This window comes from Peromyscus eremicus, unplaced genomic scaffold, assembly GCF_949786415.1.
Source record: "Peromyscus eremicus unplaced genomic scaffold, PerEre_H2_v1 PerEre#2#chr23_unloc_1, whole genome shotgun sequence".
NCBI classification, from domain to species: Eukaryota; Metazoa; Chordata; class Mammalia; order Rodentia; family Cricetidae; genus Peromyscus; species Peromyscus eremicus.
Window position 1 is genome coordinate 1103650 of NW_026734287.1, and position 21677 is coordinate 1125326.

The window sequence follows — 21677 nt, forward strand, 5'->3', positions numbered from 1 at the left end:
CATGATACTAGATGGCAGGTGGACATCTTGTACAAGTGTATATCTATTTCTAATGTGCAACAATTCTAATATCCAAATCATCCTTTTAAAAAGAGAAACCTCAAACACTTTCTTAAAAATCATCATCACTGTGAAGTTCTAGAATATCTGCATTCTATTGAAAGCCCAATTTGGGACTGGGGTGATTTTTCACCAAAAATAACAAAAGGTACCCTGCAAGACTGAGGACCCAATATTGATTCCTGAGACTTACCTCAAAATTATCAGATCTGGATGGGGAGAAACACTGTCAAATGCTGTCTTCCAGACATAGTATGCTCACTGCACTCATGAACTCACCGCAGTTAGGATCACCTGCACAAGGTCAAGTCAGCAAAATCCACCAACATCCATCCCATCAAGGAGTGTAAACCAGACTGAGTAAGCTACAAATAAAAGGGGGAAGAGTTTATGAAGGTGGCAGGCAGGGAGAGGAATGATGGAGGAGGGAGAGGAAGGAGACAGGGTGGGTATGATCAGATACATATAGAATCCTCTGAGGGTTGCTGCCTCTGCATTCTTCTTTTCTTAAAAGATTAGCGGGTTTTGGTTCTATAAGGGACAGTCACGAGAGTCACTGTATTTCATACTGTTCTTCTGCAGAGTCAAGGACAGTTTAAAGTAGTGGTTCTCAACCTTCCTAATGGTGCAAGCCTTTAATACAGTTCCTCATGTCGTGGTGACCCCACAACCATAAAATCATTTTCATTCCTGGTAATTTTGCTAACATTATGAATTGTCATGTAAAGATTTTCCGTGGTGACTCACAGATTGAGAACCACTGGTTTAAAGAAACACCAATGAATAGATAAAACATAACGAAGCCTCTCCATACACACACACACACATACACACACACACACACACACACACACACACACACACACACACACACAGAAAATGAGCAGGAGATATCTCCTGCATATATTTCTGCCCATCAAATTGTAAATCATGAACAGGAGAAACTAGGATTGTAGCATTTCATCAGCCAAGCTTCCCCATCTATACTTTATCCTCTCCCATCTGAACACTGCTATGATTGGCCACTTAATCTCCATAGTGAAGCCTAACAAACAATTCTAAATTGATCTCACAAGTATTACCCTATCTCTCTTTGGTTTTCATTTTTCCCTCTCCATTGTTTTATAGCAATGTCCACCTGACTGAAACACTCCCTAAAACATGAAGGAGGGAAGATGCTGGTGAGACTCAGGAAGTAAACAAACTTCACACATCTAGGAAAGCTGAAACTTGCAAGAGCCTTAAGGGTCCCTTCCCAAAGACGTGGAAACAGTAAAGAGAGGCTGGCTAGGCAGGAGACTCTAAGCAGCCATACTGCTAAGAAGAGACACTCTTCCAGTGTTCTCCCACTCTGTCCCTCCCCCAGCTCAACCATCCCATTCCCTCATGTTCTCATGCCCCATCCCCTTGATAGAGGCAGATATTATGGGATTAGGCAGAAACTGGGTGCTAGGGAAATTCACAGGAAGTCACAAGGACAACCTCAGACTAGACCATTAGCAATAGTGGAGAAGGTATCTGAAGTGGCTTTCTTCTGTAATCAGATTGGTGAATATCCTAACTGTCATCATAGAGCCTTCATCCAGTAACTGACAGAAGTAGATACAGAGATCCACAGCTAAGCACCAGACTAAGCTCCAGGAGTCAAGTTGAACAGAGGGAAGAAGGATTATATGAGCAAGGAGCATCAAGATCATGATGTGGAAATCGACAGAGACAACCAAAACAAGCTCTTAGGAACTCAAGAACATAAGACTGACAGCTGTGGAACCTGCATGGGACCAGACTAGGCCCTCTGCATACAGAAGACCGACCCGTCCCACGGGCCAGGTTATTAGATGAGACCCGTGGAGGCAACTCCAGAAAGATCAATGGGGGCAAGAGAGAAAGGAGACCAGGCGCATAAAGGAAGACAGAGTCAGTCTGAGTCGCATCGAGGTCTCCTTTATTGACTGGGTGTTGAGGCTTATAAGCAGGGCTTCAGGCAGGGAGGGGGAGCAGGGGAAGCATGGAGAGAAGAATGGGAAATTCCTAAGGGAGGGTGAGGTCGCTTTGGTCCCAGGCCCCTTGCAGCTGGCCGACAGGCTCCAGAAAGTTTATCTAATCCTATATAATGCAGTTAGGCCAGGAACTTCCTGTCAAGGCTTGACAAAGTTCAGGACACAGCTGTCCGGAGTCGGTCCCCAACAGAAGACAAATGTGTAGCTTGGTCTGTTTGAGGGTCCCCAGCAGTAGGATCAGGATCTAATCTTGGTGCATGAGCTGGCTTTATGGAGCCCACTACTTATGGTGGGTTACCTTGCTCACCCTTGATACAAGGAGAGAAGCTTGGTTCAGCCTAAACTGATCTGTGGATGGTACAGAAAATGAGTGAAAAAATTTCTTAAATAAAAAAAGACAGAAGAGACTCTCTTACCAATGGGGCTGGCTGCAGGTCATGCACAGAGCTCCAGGGCTCTGTCACTCTCATGAATCATCATGAGTGTTGGGATGAGCTTTTCTGCGATGCAGCTACTTTTGAGTTCTCCCTGCTCCTGCAAGTAGACATTCCCCCATTCTCAAATAAACTCCTTGGTTCACCACATTAAACTTTGCTGTAGTCATTACTTTGGTCTCTCATGGATTCTGGGGTGAATAGATGCTGTGTTGCCATGTGTCCCTGGAGAAAATTTCACACAACACTCACTAAAGATCATCATATATTCCAGATTGTTTTTGTTCTCAAACAAAGAACTCAGAACTAAATGCATTCTTCAAAGAATAATTGAACCAATGAACAGGCATATTTCTTAAGCTATATGTTGACCAAGGCAACTCAATGTCTCACCATTAGGGCTATCGTCTTATGTGGCTAGTTCAGTCTTATCCTATGAAAATTAACATATGAAACTTTAGTCCAGTAAGATAGTTCCTGGATGAAGGAACCTTTCTCCAAGCTTGGCAACCTAAGTTCAACCCATAAAGTCCAAATGATAAAAGAAGAAAACTAAATCTACAGTTGTCCTCTGACCTCCATACACATACCATTGAAGGTCATGGACACACAAATTAAGTAATTAATTAAAAAAATAAATAAATAATGAAATACTTTTAGAGACACAAATGAAGTTCTCCTCTGCTACCTCTGATTACTTCAGTAGTTGAGAGATGTATACACATACATACTTAGCCATGTACTTCTCAATCTCTTACCTCATCTGTATCCAGCCAATGGTCTCAGTGGACACTCATATCGGAACCACTTCTCAGTATCTGGTTCCTTGCTTCCTCTAGGCATTTCCTGACATTTCCCCCATTCTTCTTCTGGCTCTTCAAAGACATTTTTCTCTGCCTTCTATGGAAGCTGTCCTCCTGGGCAACCTCAAAGATACTGACTTAAGGAATAGCTGATGTTGGCCAAATAACTAAAAAGAGTTTCCAAGACACTGCACACCTAATATTATCATACCTGGAATTTCCTTAGCAAAGACCTGGAGTCAGAACAAGCATATGTGTGCAGTGGAGCTGGCAGGAGAGTCCACCCTGACACATTCACACAATGGCTACTATTATGCCAAACAAGCCCTCCCTTTAGTGCACCTCACACTCCTTTCTCTAAGCCCAGACATCTTCACTCACTAGTGGAGTTACATTATTTACCCTAATAGCAGCAGCACAGGAGCAACAGGTTTCTCACAGACTGTGTCCACAGTTAAAACTCCTCCAGCAAACAGCACCACAATCTTGCTCAGATCTGTGTCCTTATCAGCCTTTTGGCAGGACAGATTGAGCAACAGGCTTCTGCCACCCATGCTAGTTGGACATCACATGCCAAGTGTTCTCTCTGACTCTAAATCTCTCCTGTAGTCCTTTCTATTTCAGCTCCAGACATTGGGCAACAGGGATTTCCAGGGATGTGTTACAGTTTTGATCATCACATTCCCAAAGCCAAGAAAAATTAGAATTTGGGTTTGCCTGCCATTTGGATTCCTAAAACTCTCTTTATAGATATACTCTGCTTCTGTTATTAAGATTGAAATCAGCAGATCTAGTCAAGAAGGCCCTTTCTGACTCTACAAATGTCACTAAAAACACCAGAATGGACTTGGCCTGGTGTGAGCCAGACGTGAGGAAAGAGGAGCACCATCTATGAGAAATGAAACCTCTCCAAGCACATGGGACCTATGATGCCAGCTGAGCCAAGACGACAACACTAAATTGGCAGCTTAGGGACTCTTCCACAAAGAGTGCATTCTGGACCTCTCCTGGGAACACCTACTCCACACACCAGCTATTATGTGCTCTGCCAAGACTTTATTCACTTGGAGTTTGAGGGTTCAGGGGAATAAGGTATCTGTGAAGAGTTGGCCCTGAGGATAATGCAGGAATAGTCTCACTAGGGATGACTTAACCATGATGAACCATTGCTACTGTCATGGTTTCTTGTTTTAGAACACATATCTCTCTTGCCTCTGTCTGTTTAACTCTTTGAGAGAGTCTAAGCCAACATCTGAGAAGGAGAGTGTCCCTAGAATGCTGAGAGGCAAGCAGAGCATGGATATCTGTATTGAAAGACTCTAGAGAATCAGTCACTATGCCAGGAAACCTCAGGGATCATTCTCTCTCCCTATCCCCTACCTACGATTGGTGTTGTAGGTGTTCATGGCCATGCTCAACTTTTTACATAAATACTGTAATTTAGTTGATACAATGCTTGCCTAGAATACATGGAGCCCTGAGCATTACATAAAGCAAGTGTTGTGTTACAGGTCTGTAAACCCAAGTGGAAACAGGAGGTTCACAAATTCAAGGTCATCTTCAACTGACATAGCAGGTGTGAGGTCAGCGTGATCTGCATAAGACCCCGCCTCAAAAACAATGGCAAGGTGAAAAAATGGCGACATTATAAGAAAGCAGGAGATGACACAGAACTGTAGTTAGTTTCATATAAAGGCTTTCCTGGTTCTGATTATTTTCTGAGTATTCTCAGCCAAGTCTGTAAGAAGTATAAGGAAGAAGAGATCTGTGTTTGGAAAGAATCATTCTAGCTACTGTGTGGAAGAAAACACCAGGGACAGGGACACCAGATTATTTTGGTGGAGCTGGACAGAAGGGTCAGATTTTAACGTGCCTGGGTCTCCAGTTTGGAGACCTGAGTTTGAATCCCAGAACCTATGCACAAGTCACACCTGATACCATGCTTCTGTAATTCTAGCATTTCTATAAGCAGATGAGAGGGAGAGACAGGACAGTCCTCTCCCTAGTTTATAGATAGCTGTCTCCTCTTTGTGCCCCCACAGGTCTTCTCCATAAAATCTCTTATTTGTCTATTTGTATCTGGGTAACTCTACCCAGGATGATTTTTTCTAGTTCCATCCATTTACCACTCCACAAGATGTAGCCCACACCTGACATGATTGGATGGCCAAGAACCTGAGATTAGATAGGCCACAGGCCAAGGAACAAAACACAGACTATTGTTCTTCTAAAGGAAATCAGCAGTAATATGATTCCTAATGACATTCTGCTGTACCCATGCATCAGTGCCTAACTTGGCAATCATCAGAGATGCTTCCTCCTGCACTACATGGGAACTAATAGAGAGACCTGGGATAATGTGCAGAGAGTGGGAGACTTCATAATGTTCAGTCCTAAATGAGAAGTCTTCTAAAACCCCTCCCCTCAGGGGTCAGGGAGCTATGTAGAAGAGGACGTAGAAAAGGAGTAAGAGCCAAGGCTGATGGGTAATACCAAGGAAACAGCATCTTCCACACAAAACAGGACTGATGCACATATGAACTCACACAGACTGGGGCACCATGTTCAAGGCCTGGGCAGGTTCGAGCCAGATGGAATTCCATCCTGAGTGGGGAAGCAGACATGAGTTCTCACCCCATCCAAGAAGCAATCTGCAATTGACACTGCTCTCAAAGGATAACTTAGTGATCTCTCATGGAGTCTCCCTGGGTAAATAAACAATGCTTCCACCCAGCAGAAAATGACCAACAGGAGATGAACTCAATGGTATAGTTGTAGACTTTGTCTCATATTGCTCTCTGCATTTTTTGTCATGCTGCTCTTTTGCTTGTATATTATGGTTTCTGGGTTTAAGTTTTTATGGTATTTGGTGTGTGTGTGTGTGTGTGTGTGTGTGTGTGTGTGTGTGTGTGTGTTTTATGATTTTACTTTGCTTTTTTTAGTATTTTATACAACCCGATCACTGCTACCCCTTCTTCCTCTCCTCCCAGTACCTCCCCTCCCAGCTCTCCTCAGTCCCTCTGCATCCACTCCTCCTCTACTTCTGTTCAGAGGAGGGTAGGCCTCCCATGGATATCAGCCAAACTTGGCATATCAAGTTGAAGGTTGGTCAAGGCAACCAAATGTGAGGAAAAATGTCCCAAAAGACAGCAAAAGAGTTCAGAGACAGTCCCAGCTCCCACTGTTATGAGTCTCACAAGAAAATCAAGCTACTCAAAAGTAAATTTTATGCACAGGGTCAGTTCAGCCACTTCAATCTCTACGAACCCCTATGAGGCCAGGTTAGTTGGTTCTCTTGTGGTGTCCTTGAACCCATTGGCTTCTACAATCCTTCCTGCCCCTCTTCTGCAGGATAAGTCTGCACAAGCTTTGGGGGTGGGTCTCTGCATCTATTTACATCAGTTCCTGGATGAAGCCTCTCTGATGACAAATGGACTAGACACCAATCTATGAGTAGAGCAGAATATCATTAGGAACCATTTCATTAGTTTTTTTGCCAATCATGTTTGGCTCTGTCCTAGGTCTCTGGGCAATCCAGACTTTGGGTCCTGGCCCCACAGGCAGTCTCAGGGGTGGACTCTCTCTTGTGGCATGGGTCTCAGGCTGGACCAGTTACTGGTTTGCCACTCCCACAGATTCTGCACCATCTATATCCCAGCACATCTTGTAGGCAGGACAAATTGTAGGTTGAAGGTTGTGTGGCTGGTTTGGTATCCCAACACTCTACTGGAAGTCATGCCCTGTTACAGGAGATGGCCTGTATGCCCTATTCCTAGATTCTTAGAAATTTCCATTGCATTAGGTTTCTAGTTTGTCCTGAGATGCCCCCCAATTCCAGTTGTCTCTGTGAGGACGCTCTACCTCCATCCTTCCTCCACTTAATCTTTCCTGTTCTCATACCCCCAACCCGCTTCTAACCATAATATCTATTCTATGTCCCCTTCCCAGAAGATTTCCCCCTGCTGCTTGAGCCCTCCTTGTTACTTAGCTTCTCTGGGTCTGTGGATTATAGAATGGGTATGCTTTACTTTACAGCTAATATCCACTTATGAGTGAGCACATATCATGTTTGTCTTTCTGAGTCTGGGTTACCTCACTCAGGATGACTTTTTCTAATTCCATCCATTTGCCTGCAAATTTCAAGATGTCATTATTTTTAACAGCTGAGTAATACTCCATTGTATAAATGTGCCACAATTTCTTTATCCATTCTTAGTTTGAGGGATATCTAGGCTGTCTCCAGTTTTTGACTGTTACAAATAAAGCTGCCATTAACATAGCTGAGTAAGTGTCCTTGATGTATGATGGAGTGTCCCTTGGGCATATGCCCAGGAGTGGTATAGCTGGGTCTTGACGTAGATTGATTTCCAATTTTCTGAGAAACCACTATATTGACTTCCAAAGTGACTGTACAAATTTGCACTCTGCACTGGGCTTATAGAGTCCACACCACACCTTACTGTACCTCGGTTCTGGAGGGTTGAACTCATATCCTCAGATTTGCTCAGCTAGCATTTAGAAAATGAACCATCTACCCCAACCCAAGCTTAATTTTATAGGGCTCCCTCCAACTTTGTCTTGTTCCCATTATCCCTTCAGTAAAACCGTTCTCCAACGATGACATTCAGGTCTCATGTCTCTTGCTCAGAACTCACACCAAAGCAAACACAGAATATCAGATACTTGTGTTTTATATATAAGATTTATTATACAATTTATTAAATAAGCTGGTTGTGTAAGATTGCTGAGGCATAGGAAGGTTAATTTATCCTATGCTATAGTGTTTACGAGTGACAGGATCCAATTCAAATATGACTGACTCCCTTTCAAAAGGCAACAACAAATCCTCAGAAAACACAAAGTTTTTTGGTGTTGTGGGCTTTGAGATATCGAATCTTTAGATCCCTATTTGGTGCTTCAGGTCCACTGCAAAGAAATCAGAAGCATCCCAAAAAGGATGTGAGATTTCATAAAGACAAATCCCAAAGCCCCATCAAAGCTCTTGGCTGATAACAGACACTCAGTAAATTCTGTGTAACTTAACACGCATTATAAAAACTGTACACACATGTTTTCACTAAGAAAACACAAAATGTGGCCAGCCATGGTGATGCATAACTTTAATCCCAGTACTCTGGAGGTCAAAGCCAGTGGATCTCTGAGTTCAAGCCATTGTGGTCTATATAGTGAGCACCAAACCAGCCAAACATGCATGGTGATACCCTGCCTCAAATATTATATATATATATATATACACATATATATGTATGTATATATATACATGTATACATGTATATGTATATATATACACATATTCATTCTGACTGACCTCATTTTTATAAGAATGAGATTTTACTATTTTTATTTGTATGTGTAGATTTAGAGATGAAATGACAACCTCTTCCATCATGTGAGTTCTAGGGACTGAACTCACATCATCAGGCTTGGCAGCAAGCCTCCTTTTGAGCCATCTCCTCAGCCCCTCTCTCAATTCTTGTCTACTGAGTAAATTGACACTTTAAAGGCCTATAAATATGGCTTTCCCACCATCTATGCTTTCTTGTTTATTTATTATTTTGTATATGTGTATCTGTGTAGGTAAATGCTACAGCATACATGTGGAAGTCAGAGAACAGCTTTCAAGGGTCAGTTTTGTCCCTTGGACCAGGTGGATTATGGGGATAAAATTTGAACTGTCAGCACCTTTGAAGCAAGAACCTTTTCATTTTTAGCCATCCTGGTCCCCACATCCACCCTTTCTTCTAAAACTTGCTTTAGACCCATTTTCAATAAAAATCAATGTGTCTGTCTTAGTTAGAGTTTCTATTGCTGTGAAGAGGCGCCATGATCAAGGCAACTCTTATAAAGGAAAACATTGAAGTGAGGCTGGCTTACACTTCAGAGATTAGTCCATTATCATCATGGTGGGACATGGTGGCATGTAGGCAGACATGGTGCTGGAGAAGGAGCTGAGAGTTCTACATCTTGATCCACTGGCAACAGAAAGTGAACTGGGTCCCACAGTAAGTATAGTTTGATCATATGAGATTTCAAAACCTGCCCCCAATGTGACACATTTCCTCCAAGAAGGCCATACCTACCGCAACAAAGTCACACATCCTAATAGTGACACTCCCTACAGACCAAGCATTCAAACACATGAGTTCATATAGGCCATACTTATTCAAACTACCACAGTGGCCCAATTATACCCTCTCTTTCAGCATGCTTTGCCTAGTTAATAAAAACAATAATTGTAAAAGACCCTTGTTTCACTACCATACCTTTTTTTTTCATTTTCATTGGCCTTTATGTGTCTTCTTTACCTATTCTACAATCTGTCCAGAAGACTCTCTGTCTCTATCAGTTGGTTTCTATCAATTCCATCCCCCCCATCATGTGTATGTGCATGTGTTTGTGTGTCTGTGTGTATGAGAGAGAGAGAAAGACAAAGACAGAGAATCCAGACCAGAGCTCAACCTTGGTTGTTACTCTTCTGGAATCATCCACGCTTTCTGAAACTTATTAACCTGAAACTGCCCATTCAGCCAAGCTGGCTAGACTGGGAGACACAGGCATCAGCTTGTCTCCACTTCTACAACACTGGGATTATGAGTTCATGCCAACATGTGAGGCTTTTTATACAAATTTTTGGGTACAGAATTCAGCTCATGCTTGCACAACAAGCACTTTATCAACTGAGCTGCTGCCCTGTATGAACTCCTCTAAAGAGACATTTTAGTATTGACCCCCACTTCAAACAGCTTACTGGACCACACTTTGTCGTATGGCCTGCTGGAAAAAATATTGTAATAGTGAGCTTCGAGCTTAAAACTTCACTCATGTTTTCCTCAAATAGGATCAGAAATCTGGATCCTAAAAGTCTTAGTGTTTTGCCCTGATCAATGTAAGGAGTATATTTACCTAGCACTGTATCCAGGCCAACGGTAATTGCAATCTCTAGGCAAGAATATCCCTCCTCAACACTTTCTTCAGAGCCTTAGCAACATCCTTATTCCTCAGAGTATAAATAAGAGGATTCAGGGTGGGAGTAATGATGCTATAGAAAACAGAACCAACTTTGTCTTGCAATGGAGTGCGCTGGGACCTGGGTCTCATATAGGAAAATATGCAGGCACCAAACCAAAGGGAAACCACAAGGAGATGAGAGCTACATGTAGCAAAAGCATTTCTCTTACTCCCAGCTGAACGCATCTGAATGACACTGTGGAGAATGAATCCATAGGATGTAGAGACAAGAATGATGGGGAGGAGAAGAAGTATAATGGTGCTGATGTAGGCTGTGTTCTCATACACAGTGATGTCGCCACAAACCAACTTCACAACAGCAGGATACTCACAGTAGAAGTGGTGGATGATTCTCGAACCACAAAAAGGGAAGCTCATCAAGATGGATGTGTGGATTAGGGAGTTCACAGATGCACTCAGCCATGACATGGCAGCCATCATCACTCCCACTCTTCTGCTCATGAGCACAGTGTACCTCAAGGGGTGGCAGATGGCAACATAGCGGTCATAGGACATGAGGGCCAGCAGGAGACACTCTGCACCACCCAGAGACAGGTACAGGAAGTGCTGGGTGGCACAGCCCACAAATGAGATGGACTTCTTGCCAGACAGGTAGTTGCTAGCCATCTTGGGAATGGTTGTGAAGACGTGCATCAGATCCATGAGGGACAGCTGGCTGAGCAGGAAGTACATCGGTGTGTGAAGACGGGGATCAGCGCAGATGAGGAGGATGGTGAGGCTGTTGCCACTCACTGCTGTAAGGAAGACCAGCATGATGAGGAGGAAAAGACAAAAGTGGTTGAAGGAGTCATCAAAGAGCCCTTGAAGGATGAAGTCTTCCAGAGAGGTCTGGTTCCACCTCCACATGCTCCCTTCCTCAGCCCCTTAGTGATCAGGGAGAAGACGGGAGTGTCATGCAAGAAAGCCAACTTCACAATGAGTACTTCTTTTCTCAAGAAAAATGTGAAGAATTTTTCCTCTTTATTTTACATATTTCAAATGTCATTGTATATATTCATTGGACATGATGCTGGGTTACATGTGGACATCTTGTACAAGTGTATATCTATTTCTAATTGTGCAACAATTTTAATATCCAAATCATACTTTGAAAAAGGGAAACCTAAAACTCTTTCTTAAAAAATCATCATCACTGTGAAGTTCCAGAATATCTGCATTATATTGAAAGCCCACTTTGGGAGCTGAGGTGATATCTCACCAAGAATAACACACGGTATCCTGCAAGCCTGATGACGCAAGTTTCACCCCCAAGGCTTAACTGAAAATTATCAGATCTGGATGGGGAGAAACACTGTCAAATGCTGTCTTCCAGACATAGTATGCTCACTGCACTTATGAACTCACCACAGTTAGGACCACAAGCACAAGGTCAAGTCAGCAAAATCAACCAACATCCCATCAAGGATTGTAAACCAGACTGAGTAAGCTACAAATAGAAGGGGAGAAGAGCTCATGAAGATAGGGGAGGAACTTGATGGAGGAGGGAGAGTAAGGAGTCAGGGTGGGTATGATTGGATACATATGGAATCCTCTGAGGGTTGGTGCTTCTGAATCCTTCTTTTCTTAAAAGATTACCAAGGTTTGGTTCTATAAGAGACAGTCATATGAAAGTCACTGTATTTCATATTGTTCTTCTATAGAGTCAAATGGTGTGGGATGTCCTGTATGTTGTGAATATATAAAATGCTGATTGGCCAGTAGCCAGGCAGGAAGGATAGAGTAGGCAGGACAAGGAAGAGAAGAAGTCGGGGAGTTGGAAGGCTGAGGCAGAGAGATGCTGCCAGCCGCCACGGTGAGAAGCAGATGTTAAGATACCGGTAAGCCACTAGCCATGCGGGAACTTATAGATTAATAGAAATGGGTTAATTTAAGATATAAGAACAGTTAGCAAGAAGCCTACTATGGCCATACAGTATATAAATAATATAAGTCTCTGTGTGTTTACTTGGGGGACGCGAGTGGGAAAGATTTGTCCTGACCGTGGGCCAGGCAGGACCAGAAAAACTTCAGCTAAGGTCAGTACAGTTTAAAGTAGTGGTTCTCAACCTTCCTAATGGTGCAAGCCTCTAATACAGTTTCTCCTGTCATTGTGACCACCCAATCAAAAAATTAACTTCATTCATGGTAATTTTGCTGCCATTATGAATTGTCATGTAAAGATTTTCCGTGATGACTCACAGATTGAGAACCACTGGTTTAAAGAAACACCAGTGAGTAGTAAGATAACCATAATTAAGCCGCTCTATCCACATCCCCCAGAAAATGAGCAGGCGATATCTCCTGCATATATTTGTGCCCATCAAATTGTGAATCATGAACAGGAGAAACTAGGATTGTAGCATTTCATCAGCCAAGCTTCCCCATCTATACTTTATCCTCTCCCATCTGAACACTGCTATGATTGGCCACTTAATCTCCATAGTGAAGCCTAACAAACAATTCTAAATTGATCTTACAAGTATTACCCTATCTTTCTTTGGTTTTCATTTTTCCCTCTCCATTGTTTTATAGCAATGTCCACCTGACTGAAACACTCCCTAAAACATGAAGGAGGGAAGATGCTGGTGAGACTCAGGAAGTAAACAAACTTCACACATCTAGGAAAGCTGAAACTTGTAAGAGTCTTAAGGGTCCCTTCCCAAAGACATGGAAACAGTAAAGAGAGGCAGGCTAGGCAGGAGACTCTAAGCAGCCATACTGCTAAGAAGAGACACTCTTCCAGTGTTCTCCCACTCTGTCCCTCCCCCAGCTCAGCCATCCCATTCCCTCATGTTCTCATGCCCCATCCCCTTGATAGAGGCAGATATTATGGGATTAGGCAGAAACTGAGTGCTAGGGAAATTCACAAGAAGTCACAAGGACAACCTCAGACTAGACCATTAGCAATAGTGGAGAAGGTATCTGAACTGGCTTTCTTCTGTAATCAGATTGGTGAATATCCTAACTGTCATCATAAAGCCTTCATCCAGTAACTGATGGAAGCAGATGCAGAGATCCAGTCAAGCACCAGACCGAGCTCCAAGAGTCAAGTTGAACAGAGGGAAGAAGGATTATATGAGCAAGGGGCATCAAGATCATGATGTGGAAATCGACAGAGACAACCAAAACAAGCTCTTAGGAACTCAAGAACATAAGACTGACAGCTGTGGAACTTGCATAGGACCAGACTAGGCCCTCTGCATAGAGAAGACAAATGTGTAGCTTTGTCTGTTTGAGGGTCCCCTGGCAGTGGTATCAGGATCTATCCCTGGTGCATGAGCTGGCTTTTTGGAGCCCATTACCTATGGTGAGTTACCGTGCTCACCCTTGATGCAAGGAGAGAGGCTTGGTTCTGCATCAACTGAATATATCAGGCTTTGCTGACTCCCCATTGGAAGCCTTACCCTTTTGAAGGGAGGGCTTAGGAGTTTGAAAAGGGTGGATGGGAGCAGAAGGATGAGAGGGGAATCTGTGGTTGGTACAGAAAATGAGTGAAAAAATTTCTTAAATAAAAAAAGAGAGAAGAGACTCTCCTACCAACGGGGCTGGCTGCAGGTCATGCAGAGAGCTCCAGGGCTCTGACACTCTCATGAATCATCATGAGTGTTGGGATGAGCTTTTCTGCGATGCAGCTACTTTTGAGTTCTCCCTGCTCCTGCAAGTAGACATTCCCCCATTCTCAAATAAACTCCTTGGTTCACCACATTAAACTTTGCTGTAGTCATTACTCTGGTCTCTCATGGATTCTGGGGTGAATAGACGCTGTGCTGCCATGTGTCCCTGGAGAAAATTTCACACAACACTCACTAAAGACCCATCAAGGTCGTCATAAATTCCAGGTTGTTTATGTTCTCAAACAAAGAACTCAGAACTAAATGCATTCTTCAAAGAATAATTGAACCAATGAACAGGCATATTCTTTAATCTGTATGTTGACCAAGGCATGGCTAGCTCAGTCTTATCCTATGAGGATTAACATATGAACCTTTAGTCCAGTAAGATAGTTCCTGGATGAAGGAACCTTCCTCCAAGCTTCACAACCTCAGTTCAACCCATAGAGTCCAAATGATGAAAGAAGAAAACTGAATCTACAGTTGTCCTCTGACCTCCATGTAAATACCATTGAAAGTCTTGGACAAATAAATTAACTAAACAATTAATTAAAAAATAAATTAAAAATGAAATAATTTTAGAGACACAAATGAAGTTCTCCTCTGCTACCTCTGGTTACTTCAGTAGTTGAGAGATGTATACACATACATACTTAGCCATGTACTTCTCAATCTCTTACCTCATCTGTATCCAGCCAATGGTCTCAGTGGACACTCATATCAGAAGCACTTCTTAGTATCTGGTTCCTTGCTTCCTCTAGGCATTTCCTGACATTTCCCCCATTCTTCTTCTGGCTCTTCAAAGACCTTTTTCTCTCCCTTCTATGGAAGCTGTCCTCCTGTACTGCCTCTATACTTTCTGACTTAAGGAATAGCTGATGTTGGACAATTTACAAATAAAAGTTTACAGGATACTGCAAACCAGCATTATCATACCTGGAATTTCCTTAGCAAAGACCTGGAGTCAGAACAAGCATATGTGTGCAGTGGAGCTGGCAGGAGAGTCCACCCTGACACATTCACACAATGGCTACTATACTGCAAACAAGCCCTTCCATTAGTGCACCTCACACTCCTTTCTCTAAGCCTGGACATCTTCACTTACTAGTGGAGTTACATTATTTACCCTAATAGCAGCAGCACAGGAGCAACAGGTTTTTCACAGACTATGTCCACAGTTAGAACTCCTCCAGCAAACAGCACCACAATCTTGCTCAGATCTGTGTCCTTATCAGCCTATTGGCAGGACAGATTGAGCAACAGGCTTCTGCCACCCATGCTAGTTGGACATCACATGCCGAGTGTTCTCTCTGACTCTAAATCTCTCCTGTAGTCTTTTCTATCTCAGCTCCAAACATTGGGCAGGAGGGATTTCCAAAGATGTGATACAGTTTTGATCATCACATTCCCAAAGCCAAAAAAAATTAGAATTTGGGTTTGCCTGCCATTTGGATTTCTAAAGCTCTCTTTATAGATACACTCTGCTTCTGTTATTAAGATTGAAATCAGCAGAGCTAGTTAAGAAGGCATTTTCTGACTCTACAAATGTCACTAAAGACACCAGAATGGACTTGGCCTGGTGTGAGGCAGACATGAGGAAAGAGGAGCACCATCTATGAGAAATGAAACCTCTCCAAGCACATGGGACCTATGATGCCAGCTGAGCCAAGATGACAACACTAAATTGGCAGCTTAGGGACTCTTCCACAAAGAGTGCATTCTGGACCTCTCCTGGGAACACCTACTCCACACACCAGCTATTATGTGCTCTGCCAAGACTTTATTTACTTGGAGTTTGAGGGTTAAGGGGAATAAGGTATCTGTGAAGAGTTGGCCCTGAGGATAATGCAGGAATAGTCTCACTAGGGATGAATTAACCATGGTGAACCATTGCTATAGTCATGGTTTCTTGTTTTAGAACACATATCTCTCTTGCCTCTGTCTGTTTAACTCTTTGAGAGAGTCTAAGCCAACATCTGAGAAGGAGAGTGTCCCTAGAATGCTGAGATGCAAGCAGAGCATGGATATCTGTATTGAAAGACTCTAGAGAATCAGTCACTACGCCAGGAAACCTCAGGGATCATTCTCTCTCCCTATCCCCTACCTATGATTGGTGTTGTAGGTGTTCATGGCCATGCTCAACTTTTTACATAAATACTGTAATTTAGTTGATACATGCTTGCCTAGAATACATGGAGCCCTGAGCATTACATAAAGCAAGTGTTGTGTTACAGGTCTGTAAACCCAAGTGGAAACAGGAGGATCACAAATTCAAGGTCATCTTCAACTGACATAGCAGGTGTGAGGTCAGCATGATCTGCATAAGACCCCACCTCAAAAACAATGGCAAGGTGATAAAATGGTGCCTGAATAAGAAAGCAGGAGATGACACAGAACTCTAGTTAGTTTTACATAAAGGCTTTCCTGGTTCTGATTATTTTCTAAGTATTCTCAGCCAAGTCTGTAAGAAGTATAAGGAAGAAAAGATCTGTGTTTGGAAACAGTCATTCTAGCTACTTTGTGGAAGAAAACACCAGGGATAGTGAAACCAGATTATTGCTGTGGAGCTGGAGAGAAGGATCATCAATATAAAGTAGCTGTGGTTCCACAATAAAGACCCGAATTTCAACTCCAGAACCCATGCACAAGTCACACCTGATACAATGCCTCTGTAATTCCAGCATTCCTATAGCGAGATGAGAGGTGGAGACAGGACAGTCCTCCCCCTAGTTTATAGATAGCTGTCTCCTCTTTGTGCCCCCACAGGTCTTCTCCATAAAATCTCTTATTTGTTTGTTTGTTTGTTTGGTTGGTTGGTTGGTTGGTTTTTGTATCTGGGTTACTTTACACAGTATTTTTTTTTCTAGCTCCATCCATTTACCACTCCAGAAGATGTAGCCCATACCTGACATGATTGGATGGCCAAGAACCTGAGATTAGATAGGCCACAGGCCAAGGAACAAAACACAGACTATTGTACTTCTAAAGGAACACAGCAGTAATATGATTCCTAATGACATTCTGCTGTACCCATGCATCAGTGCCTAGCTTGGCCATCATCAGAGAGGCTTCCTCCTGCACTACATGGGAACTAATAGAGAGACCTGGGATAATGTGCAGAGAGTGGGAGACTTCATAATGTTCAGTCCTAAATGAGATGTCTTCTAAAACCCCTCCCCTCAGGGGTCAGGGAGCTATGTGGAAGAGGAGGTAGAAAAGGAGTAAGAGCCAAGGCTGATGGGTAATACCAAGGAAACAGCATCTTCCACACAAAACAGGACTGATGCACATATGAACTCACACAGACTGGGGCACCATGTTCAGGGCCTGGGCAGGTTCAAGCCAGATGGAATCCCATCCTGAGTGGGGAAGCAGACATGAGTTCTCACCCCATCCAAGAAGCAATCTGCAATTGACACCTGCTCTCAAAGGAAAACTTAGTGATCTCTCATGGAGTCTCCCTGGGTAAAGAAACAATGCTTCCACCCAGCAGTAAATGACCAACAGGAAGTGAACTCAATGGTATAGTTGTAGACTTTGTCTCGTGTTGTTCGATGCATTTGTTGTCATGCTGGTCTTTTGCTTGTATATTATGGTTTCTGGGTTTATGTTTTTATGACATTTGGTGTGTGTGTGTGTGTGTGTGTGTGTGTGTGTGTGTGTGTATCTGTGTCTGTGTATGTGAGTGTGTGTTTTATGATTTTACTTTGCTTTCTTAGTTTTTTTTACAACCTAATCCCTGCTTCCCCTTCTTCCGCTCCTTTCAGTCCCTCCCTTCCCAAGTCCCCTCTGCCCTTCCCTATCAACTCCTCCTCTACTTCTATTTAGAGGGAGGTAAGCCTCCCATGGATTTCAACCAAACATGGCATATCAAATTGAAGGCTGGCCAAGGCACCATTATGAGGCAAAGGGTCCCAAAAGACAGCAAAAGAGTTCAGAGACAACTCCAGCTCCCACTTTTATGAGTCTCACTAGAAAACCAGGCAGTAAATTGTATACAGGGGGTTGGTTCTGCCAGTTCAATCTCTATGAACCCTATGAGGCCAGGTTAGTTGGTTCTCTTGTGGTGTCTTTGACCCCACTGGCTCCTACAATCCTTCCTGCTCCTCTTCTGCAGGATAAGTCTGCATAATGTTTGGGGGTGGGTCTCTGCATCTGTTTACATCAGTTCCTGGATGAAGCCTCTCTGATGACAAGTGGACTAGACACCAATCTATGAGTAGAGCAGAATATCATTAGGAACCATTTCATTAGTTTTTTGCCAATCATGTTTGGTTCTATCCATGATTCTCAAGCTGGACCAGTTACTGGTTTGCCACTCCCACAGTTTCTGCACCTATACCCCAGCACATCTTGTAGGCAGGAAAAATTGTAAGTTGAAAGTTATTTGGCTAGTTTGGTATCCCAACCCTCTACTGGAAGTCATGCCTGGTTACAGGAGATGGCCTGTATGCCCTATTCCTAGGGTCACCTTCATAGATTCTTAGAAATTTCCATTGCACTAGGTTTCTAGTTTGTCCTGAGATACCCCGCAATTCCAGTTGTCTCTCTGAGGACGCTCTACCTCCATCCTTCATCCACCTAATCTTTCCTGTTCTCATACCTCCAACCCGCTTCTAACCATAATGTCTATTCTATGTCCCCTTCCCAGAAGATTTCCCCCTGCCCACTTGAGCCCTCCTTGTTACTTAGCTTCTCTGGGTCTGTGGACCATAGAATGGGTATGCTTTACTTTACAGCTATTATCCACTTATGAGTGAGTTCATATCATGTTTGTCTTTCTGAGTCTGGGTTACCTCACTCAGGATGGCTTTTTCTAGTTCCATCCATTTGCCTGCAAATTTCAAGATGTCATTGTTTTTAACAGCTGAGTAATACTCCATTGTATAAATGTGCCACAATTTCTTTATCCGTTTTTATGTTCAGGGACATCTATGTTGTCTCCAGTTTCTGGCTGTTACAAATAAAGCTGCCATTAACATAGCAGAGCAAATGTCCTTGATGTACGATGGATTGTCCCTTGGGCATATGCCCAGGAGTGGTATAGCTGGGTCTTGAGGTAGATTGATTTCCAATTTTCTGAGAAACCACTATACTGATTTCCAAAGTGACTGTACAAGTTTGCACTCTGCACGGGGCTTATAGAGTCTACACCACACCTTACTGTACCTTGGTTCTGGAAGGTTGAACTCATATGCTCAGGCTTGCTCAGCTAGCATTTAGAAACTGAACCATCTCCCGAAACAAAGCTTAATTCTGTAGAGCTCCCTCCAACTCTGTCTTGTTCCCAATATCCTTTCAGTAAAATCATTCTCCAACGATGACATTCAGGTCTCACGTCTCTTTCTCAGAACTCACACCAAAGCAAACACAGAATATCAGATACTTGTGTTTTATATTTAAGATTTACTATATAATTTATTAAAGAAGCTGGTTATATAAGATTGCTGAGGCATAGGAAGGTTAATTTATCCTATGCTATAGTGTTTATGAGTGACAGGTTCCAATTCAAATATGTCTGACTCCCTTTCAAAAGACAACAACAAATCCTCAGAAAACACAAAGATTTTTGGGGTTGTGGACTTTGAGATATCAAATCTTTAGATCCCTATTTGGTGCTACAGGTCCACTGCAGAACAAAGAAATTAGAAGCTCCCCAAAAAGGATGTGAGATTTCATAAAGACAAATCCCAAAGCCCCATCAAAGCACTTGGCTGATAACAGACACTCAGTAAATTCTGTGTGATTCAACACGCATTATAAAAACTGTACACACATGTTTTCACTAAGAAAACACAAAATGTGGCCAGCTTTGGTGGTGAATACCTTTAATCCCAGCACTCTGGAGGTCAAAGCCAGTGGATCTCTGAGTTCAAGCCAGCCTGGTATACATAATGAGCTCTAAATCAGCCAAAGATGCATGGTGATTCCCTGCCTCTCTCTCTCTCTCTCTCTCTCTCTCTCTCTCTCTCTCTCTCTCTCTCTCTCTCAATATATATGTGTGTGTGTGTGTGTGTCTGTGTGTGTGTATGTGTGTGTGTGTATGTGTGTACATATATATATATATAATTATTCATTCTCCCTGACTTTATTTTTTATGAGAATGAGCTTTTATTTTTTTTATTTGTATGTGTGGATTTAGAGACCAAAGGACAACCTCTTCTATCATGTGAGTCCTGGGGATTGAACTCACATCATCAGGCTTGGCAGCAAGCCTCCTTTACCCATTGAGCCATCTCCTCAGCCCCTCTCTCAATTCTTGGCTACTGAGTAAAACAACACTTTAAAGGCCTATAAATATGGCTTTCCTACCATCTATGCTTTCTTGTTTATTTATTATTTTGTGCATGTGTTTCTGTGTAGGTAAATACTGCAGCATACATGTGGAAGTCAGTGAACTGCTTTCAAGGGTCAGTTTTCTCCCTTGGACCAAGTGGGTTATGGGGATCAAACTTGAACTGTCAGCAACTTTGAAGCAAGCACCTTTTCATTGTGAGCTATCATGAGCCCTACATCCACCCTTTCTTCTAAAACTTGCTTTAATCTACACACTTTCATTAAAAAGCATTGTATGGGTCTGTCTTAGGGTTTCTATTGCAGTGCAGAGACACTATGATGAAGGCAACTCTTATAAAGGAAAACATTTGAGAGTGGCTTAAAGATCAGAGGTTAGTCCATTATCATCATGGTGGGACACGATGGCATGGAGGCAGACATGGTGCTGGAGAAGGAGCTGAGAGCTCTACATCTTGATCCACTGGCAACAGAAAGTGAACTGGGTCCCACAGTTGGTGTAGCTTGATCATATGAGACTTCAAAACCTGCCTCCAAAGTGACACATTTCCTCCAACAAGGTCATACCTACTGCAACAAGGTCACATGTCCTAATAATGACACTCCCTATAGGCCAAGCATTCAAACACATGAGTCCACGGGGGCCATATCTATTCAAACTACCACAGTGGCCCAATTACACCTTCTCTTTTGTCATGCTTTGTCTATTTGAAATTAATAAAAACAATAATTGATAAAGATCCTTGTTTGACTACCATACCTTTTTTTTTCAGTTCCACTGGCATTTATGTGTCTTTTTTATCCATTTTATAATCTGTCTGTCTATCTGTTTGTCCATCTGTCTGTCTCTATCAGTGGATTCCTATCTATTATATTCACCCTCATCTTTTATTTGTGTGTATTTGGTGTGTGTGTGTGTGTGTGTGTGTGTGTGTGTGTGTGTGTGTATGCAAAGCAGAGCTCAACCTTGGATGTTACTCTTTTGGAGTCATCCAACCTCTCTGAGCCTCCTTAACCTGAAACTGCCCATTCAGCCAAGCTGGCTAGACTGGGAGACACAGGCATCAGCTTGTCTCCACTTCTACAACACTGGGATTATCAGTTCATGCCACCATGTGAGGCTTTTTATACAAATTTCTGGGCACAAAATTCAGCTCATGCTTGCACAACAAGCACTTTACCAACTGAGCTGCTGCCCTGTATGAACTCCTCTAAAGAGACATTTTAGTATTGACCCCCACTTCAAACAGCTTACTGGACCATAATTTGTGGTATGGCCTGCTGGGAAAAATATTGTAATAGTGAGCTTCGAGCTTAAAACTTCTCTCATGTCCTCCTCAAAGAGCATCAGAAATCTAGAACCTAAAAGTCTTAGTGTTTTGCCCTGATCAATGTAAGGAGTATATTTACCCAGCACTGTATCCAGGGCAACGGTGATTGCAATCT

General features: G+C 42.8%; 1 protein-coding gene across 1 annotated transcript; it reads right to left on the reverse strand.

The window, feature by feature from the left end:
* Positions 1–10257: 10257 nt before the first annotated feature.
* LOC131900867 (olfactory receptor 2AE1-like) lies at positions 10258–11193 on the reverse strand. Its single transcript, XM_059252194.1, has one exon. It carries the CDS (start codon positions 11191–11193, stop codon positions 10258–10260), a length of 936 nt encoding a protein of 311 aa, XP_059108177.1.
* Positions 11194–21677: the final 10484 nt, after the last annotated feature.

Bases quoted from the DNA above. Each gene is read 5' to 3' on its own strand.
- LOC131900867 (XM_059252194.1), bottom strand. From the start codon at position 11,193: ATGTGGAGGTGGAACCAGACCTCTCTGGAAGACTTCATCCTTCAAGGG.